The sequence below is a fragment of the Buceros rhinoceros genome, unplaced genomic scaffold, assembly GCF_000710305.1.
Source record: "Buceros rhinoceros silvestris isolate BGI_N320 unplaced genomic scaffold, ASM71030v1 scaffold23762, whole genome shotgun sequence".
In the NCBI taxonomy this organism is placed as follows: Eukaryota; Metazoa; Chordata; class Aves; order Bucerotiformes; family Bucerotidae; genus Buceros; species Buceros rhinoceros.
Genome location: NW_010399845.1, coordinates 1,657 through 10,823, shown reverse-complemented (window position 1 = coordinate 10,823; position 9,167 = coordinate 1,657). Strand labels below are relative to the sequence as shown.

The following is a 9,167-nucleotide window of genomic DNA, read 5'->3' as shown; positions in this document are numbered from 1 at the left end:
CTCATTCCATGGGAAAGCAGCAGGCGCTTTGCAGTTGGTAGGAGCCGCTCCTTCTTCCAACCACCACGGCTGGATGCGACGGGCATGAGAGAAGCACTGCCTCTCTGATCTCCCCGGTTCCCACCGGGATTCCCCTGCCCTGCTGCGACACGTGCTGTTGTTTGTGGCCTGTCTGATGAGAGCAGGTCACCAGTGTATTGTTTAAGTGGCATGATCTGTGTCCCCTGCATTGACCTTGAACCGAGCATGTGTTTGGGCTCATGCTCCCCAGCCAAGGAGCGGACACTGCAGGCTCATGCCCCAGCAAGTGGGTGATGCTTCCCTCCCTCTTCCCAGAGCTGCTGCTGGACTGGAAGCAGAATGCTGACGAGATCATCGTCAAGCTGAACTTGGGCAGTGGAGCTCTGAAGGTGGAGGATGTGGATGCTGCTTTCACCGACACAGACTGTGTAGTCAAGCTACCAGGTACAGGGAATGGAGCAACTGTTGCAGGCGTTTCTCCAGCAGGGCTTGGCACAGCTCTGGACTAGACGTGGGGCCAATCCAGGCAGGCAGAAAACCTTTCCTTCCGAGGCAATGCCCTCCTGTCAGCTGGCACAGCTTCAGCCAGCAGTCAGGGCCGATACGAGAGCCTTGTAGAAGGGCGTGTAGAGCTGGGGAGGGCAGGAGCTGGCCTCTGTGCCAGGTGAACAAGTGCCCGCTGCTGTGCTCATATGTCTCTGTCCCCTGCTTGCTGGGATGACTGAGTCGGCCCTGAGTATCCCTTGGAAAAGCAACTGTGTCCCTGAGAGCAGGGAGGCCCAGGGCCTTCCCTCTGGGAAGAAGCCAGCCAGATGTACAAAGCAAATCCAGGGCAGCTGGCTGAAGGCTCCTGGGGTATGGTGGCAGCCTGCCTGCTGCCTCCCTGGCTCTGGATGAGAGCTCCCTTGATCCTTGGGGCAGGTGGAAGGGGGCTGTGGGTTGGGCGACAGCTGTCTGGAGAGCTGCCTGAGGTGCTGGTCCCCCTCTGCTTGCAGACGGGCGCCAGTGGAGCTGTCAGTTCTACGAGGAGATTGAGAGCTCCTGCAGCAAGGTCCAGTGTAAGAAGGGCAACTTTCTACAGCTCGTGCTTCAGAAGAAGATCCCACTCCATACCTGGTCTTCGCTTCTGGTGAGGAGGGGAGGATCTGCCTTTTGAGGGAGCTTACAGAGCCCAGGGGAGCTGGAGCGAGGGTTTCACTCTCCGCTCTTGAGCTGCCCAGGGAGCAGCATGGGGCACATCCTGCATCAATGTGCTGTGTGAGGGCAGTGGGCCAGCTGCCTGCCCCAGGGAGGTGGGTGTCATCATACCCCTGTTTCTGCCTGCCACATAGCCTCCAGGTTCTGGAGCAGACCCCCAGCATGCTCTGGAACTGGGGAGTGAGGGTGAGGGGCTGGCAGAGAGTACAAGAGGTGCTGCTACGTGGATACCTTCCCACTGTGCTGCACTGCTTTTCACAGAAGAGAAGGAAAGACGGACCCAAAGAGCCAGCCAAAGGAGCCATGTGCTGGGAGAACGGGAAGGAGAAGGCTGCTTCTGCAGAACTGGCCCCTGAGGAGCCGAGGGCTGAAGTCGCAGACCCACCCAGGCCCCGGCGGGAGCCCTCCAACCCCAAGCGCACTCCGGGAAGAAGCGAGGTCCTGGGAGGGAAAAGCCCAGCCAGCCCAGGGACACAAAGCGGCCCCAGTGCCAAGCGGGCAGTATACCTCAAAGTGGCTCCCGCTGAGGAGGAGCTGAATGCCAGGGTCACTGGCAGCGTGGAGCCCAGCAAAGGGCACAGCGGGAGGACAGTCAGGCAGCCGCCGCAATGGCAGAGCCAGCCAGGTTGATGCACCCACGGCCCTCGCAGACCTTGCACCGCCACTGGAGAAGGTACCTGAGCACCTGGCTGACCGGGGCACCCCTGCTCCCTTGTCCCGTGCACAGGCACCCATCCCTGCCAATGAGATGGGCTTCAGGGTCCCGCGGGTGGTGCTGAGACCTGGCGTGGGCCTGGCTGTGGTGGTGGACCCTGTGGTTGCTGTGCTGAGCTGAACGTGGGCTGTGTGGGGGAAGCAGGTGATGTGGAGTCACAGAGGGTGGGCCAGCACAGTTCAGGGATGGCGGAGTCTGTTTTTCACCGTGTCCCTCTGTCTTGAAAGGCTGTGGCTTTGGCCAAGGAGACTGTTCCCGTGGAGATGCCATCTCTTGCGGCTACCACAGAGGTCTTCCCTCACCGAGTGGCCACCTGTGTGGAGAAGAGGGTCTTGCAGCCAGGGAACCCCACTGAGGCCTTGCGGGGCCGGGATTGCACGCCTGTCCTGGGAGAGAGCTCCAAGGCAGTTCCAGCAGCCACCTCTTCCTTGGGCAGAGACAGTGAGAAGCGGGACTGGTCCAAGGATGACGTGGCTCTGGAAGCAGCAGCTGATGGTGAGTGGCTGGAGCCCAGGAGTCTGCCTGGTCAGGAAGGTCCATGTGCTCGGGACCTCTCCTGGGTCAGCCTACCTTGGTGTGCAAGAAGGGTAATGTCTCTCTCCTCATCTTTTCTCGCTCAGAGCCAGAGCCTTTTGTGAGCCTGTCCTTTGTCAAGAATGACTCATACGAGAAGGGTAATGACCTGGTGGTGGTGCATGTCTACGTGAAGGAGATCCACAAGGAGACATCCAAGGTGTTGTTCCGGGAGCAAGACTTCACACTGGTGTTCCAGACAAGGTACATGCCTCAGGATGGTGCCAGGCTGGTGCAGAGCTTCCGTCTGTAGCCGAGCTACTCGCTCACTTCTCATTCACTCCCAATTTCTTTGCAGTGACGCAAACTTCCTTCGCCTCCATCCTGGCTGCGGGCCCCACACAGTGTTCCGGTGGCAGGTGAAGCTCAGGTATGTCTCCCATCCTTCTTGCCCACACAGAGGCAAGGGAGCGAAGGGTGCAGAGCTGAAGCAGGAGCCATTCCCTGCAGGGAATGCTCACTTCTGCTCCAGGGGGTCCCCTGACACTGTGCTGCCCCAATGCCCCATGCCTGGGCTGCCTTGGCTCTGCTGGTGGCTTGCAGGGCTGGAGATCCCAATGCCTCCTTGCCCACAGTTCCCCCAGCCTATTCTAGAGGCCTTGGGGACAGAGCCAGAGCAGCCTGCGTGCACTTTGGGCAGAATGTCCAGTGGGAGGGCACATGTGGAGCCAAGCAGAATGGACCTGCCAGGCTCTGTGTGCTCAGTGTGACCAGGCTTGAGGGCTCCTGCCCTGCTTTGCCAGGTCTCCACCTAGGGATTGGTGCTAGCCAGGTCTCTACTTCTGGAGGCCACGGCCCTGCCTTGCAGAGGCTTTGGCATGTCTGAGGCTGCTGGGGGAGGTCTGGGGTACCCCTGACTCACTGCATGTCTTGCAGGAACCTTATTGAGCCAGACCAGTGTACATACAACTTCACAGTGTCTCGCATCGACGTCTGCCTGAAGAAACGCCAGAGCCAGCGCTGGGGCGGGCTGGAGGCCCCAGCCACACGAGGTCTGCACCCTGCCTTCTTGTCTGCCTGCCTGTCACACCTGGTGGGGCACAGGCCCTCCTCACCACTGGCAGCTGCCAGAGGCTGCTGGATCCTCAGGTGTGGGGTTGTGATCAAGGAGAGGCACTGAGTGGGTGCAGGCAGGAGGGATGTGGGTCAGGGCAAGCCAAGTGCTAAGGGAAGGGCACCGCTGTTCCCCGTGCTTATGGGGAAGAGGGGTAGGAGATAGCTTGTGCGTGAGCGTGGACCGAGCGGCTCAGCCCCATTGGGGGCAGCGCGCGGTGCTGCTAACCACAGGCCCACCCTTCCCCCTTTTTAAGGTGCAGTGGGTGGTGCAAAGGTTGCCATGCCTACAGGCCCTACCCCTCTGGACAAGAACCCCCCAGGCAGTAACCAGCATCCCCTGTCCAGCAAGGAGGAGGCCCGAGCCAGCGACAAAGAGAAGCCGCGTGTGGAAGATGGGGGTCTGGATGGCGTGGCAGCCCGTACGGCTCCAGAGCATGTGGCAGTGAAGCAAGAGCCGCACATCCCATCGGTGAGCGGGATCATGCTGGATTTGACCTGGGTGCGTGGAAAGGGGGGGCCCACTTGTCCCTCTTGTGGGACCCCACCTCCTCAGTGTTGCTCTAGGGATTGGCAAACTGTTCCTAGAGGAGGAGTTGGCACGCCTTGGTCATAGTTGGCAGACCGGGGCAGCGATTGGCCTGTCTATCCCAGCCTGGTGGGAGATGGTGTGATGGCTCCAGCCCTCTCTGGAGGTGTCTGGGGCTTTCGGGTTCCCCTGGTGTTCCCAGAGACACCCCCTGAGCACAGCACCCTGACACCTGTCTCTGCTTTGGCAGCCCAAACCGACGTGCATGGTACCACCGATGACACACAGCCCGGTGAGCACTGAGAGCGTGGAGGACGACGAGGATGAGGACGAGAAGAAGAAGGTCTGCCTGCCTGGCTTCACAGGGCTGGTGCACCTGGGCAACACCTGCTTCATGAACAGCGTCATCCAGTCTCTGTCCAACACCCGGGAACTGCGCGACTACTTCCATGGTGAGCCCGCGCTGGGAGCCCCACAGAGCCCTGCAGCTCGGGCGGTGCAGCCAGTGGCCACCCTCGCTTTCCTGCATCTCTTACAGATCGGTCCTTCGAGTCAGAAATCAACTGCAACAACCCACTGGGGACGGGGGGACGCCTGGCCATTGGCTTTGCCATGCTGCTGCGAGCGCTGTGGAAGGGCACGCACCATGCCTTCCAGCCCTCCAAGCTGAAGGTAGGGCCACGGGAGCTGCTGTGGGTTCCCAGCACTCCTCGGGGGGCACCTGGCTGCCCTGCCAATGCCCTGGAGAGCAAGGTGGGTGCTGCTAGGATCTGTGCGTGGGGCAGCCGGTGCTGCTGGACAGCCCTGACTACTGTGCTCCCCCCAGGCAATCGTGGCCAGCAAGGCCAGCCAGTTCACTGGCTATGCCCAACACGATGCTCAGGAGTTCATGGCCTTCCTGCTCGATGGCCTGCACGAGGACCTCAACCGCATCCAGAACAAGCCCTACACAGAGACTGTTGACTCGGATGGGAGGCCTGACGAGGTGAGGATGCCTCTTCCGAGAGCTGCCCTGGCCTGGGTTTTTAGCATAGTGCTGAGCCCTTTCTCCCTGCAGGTGGTAGCTGAGGAGGCCTGGCAGCGACACAAGATGAGGAACGACTCTTTTATCGTGGACCTCTTCCAGGGCCAGTACAAATCCAAACTGGTGTGCCCAGTGTGTTCCAAGGTAGGGCAGCCCTGGAGGCTCTGTCCCTGTCCTGGCTGCGCAGCAGCAGGCTCCCGACCCTCAGAGTCACAGGGCAAGACTGGATCTTGGAGCTGCTGGGGCTGCTGTCCTGTTGATCTCAGCTGCCAGCACTTCCTGTAACTGAGTGTGCTTTCACACCTGCAGGTGTCCATCACCTTTGACCCCTTCCTGTACCTCCCCGTGCCCCTCCCGCAGAAGCAGAAGGTGCTGACTGTCTACTACTTTGCAAAGGAGCCACACAAGAAACCCATCAAGGTAAAGGACACCATTTTCTCTGGGGAAGGAGCCTGAACGAGCTCCTGGAGGTGACCCAGGCAGCTGCTCATGTGCCAGCAGGCTGAGCCTTGTGTTAAGTAAGGGTCCACAGGCCTTGGTATGATGTGACTGATGTGACACTTTCTTGATGGCAGTTCCTTGTGAGTATCAGCAAGGAGAACTCCAGTGCCATGGAGGTTCTTGACTCGGTGGCCCACAGTGTGCGTGTGAAACCAGAGAACCTGCGCCTGGCAGAGGTGAGAGTGCTCGAGCTGGAGAGCAAGCCGTGGGCTGCTCTTTGGGGTGCCCTGGCTCCCACAGCTCTGCAGGGAGTAGGGCCACCAACAGTTGCTTTGCCCACATCCAATGTGTCCACAGGTCAGGTTTTGTCCAGGGGTGGCAGCTGGGTGCTGCTGGGCAGATCCCTGCTCAGGAGGGCTGCACCACTGCAGCAGGGCAAGGGCTATCCACCCTCCCCTTGCTGTGAGGCTGGGGTCTGTGCCTTTCTCAGGAGAGGGGCAGCCCTCCCATGGCCCTACTCCCCTGCTTTCCTGGCAGGTGATCAAGAATCGCTTCCACCGTATGTTTCTGCCGTCCAACTCACTGGACACGGTCTCCCCCACGGACTTGCTGCTCTGCTTCGAGGTGCTGTCCCCAGAGCTGGCCAAGGAGCGGGTGGTGGAGCTGCAGGTCCAGCAGGTAAGAGGGATATTGGGATTACTGGAAGGCACAGAGGGAGCCTGCAGGTGGGGCTGCGCTGCAGGGGGAGAGCTGCACTCGAGGGTGACAAGCTGCAGTGAGCATGGATGCCAACCGAGGCTGCCTTGTCCTGCCCGCATGCCCTTCCCTGCCCAATGGGTCCTTTCTCCGGCAGCGTCCACAGGTGCCTAGCGGCCCCGTCGCCAAGTGTGCAGCCTGCCAGAAGAAGCAGCTGGCAGAGGACGAGAAGCTCAAGCGCTGCACGAGGTGCTATCGAGTCGGTTACTGCAATGTGTGAGTTGGCTTGGTGCTTGTCAGGGAAGGAGAGTCTCCTGCCTTGAAGGGCTGCATGGGAGAGCTCAACCCACTGGGAGGAGGTGGGCTGGGGTGGGCCTGGCCTTTGGGAGGGAGCCAGTCTGGCTTGCGGCGCTGCCCTTGCCTCCAGCACACCCCTCTTGGCCCTGCCAGGCTCCTCCCGCCCAGGGTGCTCGCAGGTGCTGGGTTCAGCCAGGGCCGTATATGTTACAGGGCATGTCAGAAAACACACTGGCCAGACCACAAGGCTTTGTGCCGCCCCGAGAACATCGGTTTCCCCTTCCTCATCAGCGTGCCAGAGTCCCGTCTCACCTACGCCCGTCTGGCCCAGCTGCTGGAGGGCTACGCAAGGTGAGGGCCCAGGGAAGGAGGGTGCTTCTGCTCCAGGACTGAGCTCAGTCCTGTACCTGTTCGGCTCTGACTGCCACCTCCTTGCCCAGGTACTCTGTCAGCGTGTTCCAGCCTCCGTTCCAGCTGGGCCGGATGTCGCCGGAGCAGGGGCTGCAGCCTCTGCTCCCGGACAAGCTGGAGCCCCTGGCCAAGAGCAGCTGTGCAGCAGCCACCTCCACCTCTGAGCTGGGGGATGAGGACAAGGCTTCCAGCCTCCTGCAGGAGCCCCCGCTCTCACCGGCTGTGCCTGAACTGCACTCGGAGGTGGGGGACTCTGACACTGTCCGAAGCAAGGTCCTGGCAACCAGGAGTTCTCTGCTGAGCTTGGACTCGGGCTTCTCTGAGCACATGGAGTCGCAGGGCGACAGCTGTTGCGAGAAGGAGCCATCCTATGAGAGAGCCCTCAAGCCAGAAGGTAAGAGGTGCTGTGGTGCTAACCACGTCTTGGGCAGCCCTCAGACAAAACAGGAGCAAGTCTCCCTCCTTGGGGTGACATCCCGCTGCAGCATCCCTGTGCGAGCTTGGCCCAAGAGACCCTTGGGACATAAATGAGGCCCTGGGAGCTGTGTTTTTGCGGTGCTGCCCCACCTGAAATGCCTGCCTGCCCACGCTCTGCCCTGCCCTGGCAGGGCCCGTGGGGCAGAGCAGAGGCCTGATGAGGAAAGAGGCAGGAGTGTTGTGTTGTTGTGGGAGGGGTGGGAAGGCAGGGACTGGCAGAAGCTTCCAAGTCCTGTGGGAGGGCTGAGCCCCTCAGGGCTGCGAGAGCAGCGTTTCCCTCACTCTGACTCAGCTGCACGGGAGCAGCCTCTCGCTCAGCTGCCCAGCTGTCACGTTTCCAGGCACTCGTCTCAGGATGGCAGCAATGTGCAGTGAAGGGGCAACGCAGGCAGAGGAGCACAGCTTGCCAGGGGCAGACGCCTGCTAAAAATAGTCAAGGACACGGGGCACGTGGTTGTCCCTGCAAGGCCTGTAGCATGTGAGGTGGGGGTGGGGGCACTCCAAATTCTTGGCCCCTACACAGGGCAGACAGGCAGTGCCACCTCAGATCTGTCCCTGCTTGTCCACAGCTGCCATCCCTGGGTACCAACACACTCCAGACTCGCTGAGTGCCCGTGCCACGCAGTTCTATATCAACAAAATCGATGCTGCCAACCGAGAGCACAAGCTGGAAGATAAAGGTGAGCTCAGAGCCTCGAAAAGCATCACCTTGATTCCTTGTGACCTCTAGCAGGGTGGTGGATCTGCCTGGCCAGGGTGCCAAGGCTGCCTGGCACAAGGTGAACCCGGATGTGACAGTGGCCCCAGGCTGGACAGTGAAAGCTGCTTCTGGCACAGGGGAAGGCAGGGCACTGCTGCACGGAAGCTCCTGCTCTCCTCAGCAGTTAGACCAATTCCCTTCAACCTCCTGCATCCGCAGTGGGGCTGTGCTCTCTGGGTCAGCTCTTGTCTGAGTGGGATGCCCGCATCCAGTGCTGGTTACATAGGTGCTGCTGAGAGGGGCTGTGCCAGCCTTGCCCCTTGCTGACCGGGGGGCCCCGTTGCCCTGGGGTGGTGAATCTGGCCATGGGGTGTCTGTCTTTTCCTGGCAGTGCTGCGTGCTCTCCATATCGAGCCAGGATGGACAAGACAGCTTCTAGCCCCAGCAAGGTGGCCTGGTGGGACAGGGGTGTGAGGTCTGTGCCCCTTCACAGGTGACACCCCTCTGGAGCTGACAGATGACTGCTCCCTCGCCCTGGTATGGAAGAACAATGAGCGCCTCAAGGAATTTGTGTTGGTGGAGTCCAAGGAGCTGGAGTGCATGGAGGACCCAGGCTCAGCCAGTGAAGCAGCACGGGCTGGCCACTTCACGCTGGAGCAGTGCCTCAATCTCTTCACCAAGCCTGAAGTCCTGGCCCCAGAGGAAGCATGGTGAGGCAGGCAGCAGTGTGGGTTCCAGCCAGTGGGTCTGGGTGGCAGCAGGGGTTTCCCAGGAGCCACCAAGGCCTGCACACCATCCTTCCGGCAGCCAGAGGCTCAGCCAGTGAAGCAGCACGGGCTGGCCACTTCACGCTGGAGCAGTGCCTCAATCTCTTCACCAAGCCTGAAGTCCTGGCCCCAGAGGAAGCATGGTGAGGCAGGCAGCAGTGTGGGTTCCAGCCAGTGGGTCTGGGTGGCAGCAGGGGTTTCCCAGGAGCCACCAAGGCCTGCACACCATCCTTCCGGCAGCCAGGAGCCGTGGGCTGGCCTTCCCT

The 9,167-nt window shown here is 60.9% G+C and overlaps 1 protein-coding gene across 1 annotated transcript in view; it reads left to right on the top strand.

Moving 5' to 3' along the window:
- USP19 (ubiquitin specific peptidase 19) overlaps positions 1-9,167 on the top strand; it is a gene marked incomplete at its 3' end in the record, with an annotated part of 13,073 nt that overhangs the window by 2,750 nt on the left and 1,156 nt on the right. The window contains 21 exon segments of the mRNA XM_010131647.1: positions 337-465; positions 1,017-1,150; positions 1,480-1,812; positions 1,814-1,891; positions 2,161-2,428; positions 2,554-2,710; positions 2,805-2,876; positions 3,383-3,498; positions 3,817-4,031; positions 4,339-4,540; positions 4,627-4,760; positions 4,915-5,073; positions 5,146-5,256; positions 5,422-5,532; positions 5,688-5,789; positions 6,091-6,231; positions 6,407-6,525; positions 6,760-6,897; positions 6,987-7,351; positions 8,004-8,114; positions 8,628-8,844. Of these exon segments, the coding sequence (XP_010129949.1) occupies positions 337-465; positions 1,017-1,150; positions 1,480-1,812; positions 1,814-1,891; positions 2,161-2,428; positions 2,554-2,710; positions 2,805-2,876; positions 3,383-3,498; positions 3,817-4,031; positions 4,339-4,540; positions 4,627-4,760; positions 4,915-5,073; positions 5,146-5,256; positions 5,422-5,532; positions 5,688-5,789; positions 6,091-6,231; positions 6,407-6,525; positions 6,760-6,897; positions 6,987-7,351; positions 8,004-8,114; positions 8,628-8,844 (3,412 nt within the window).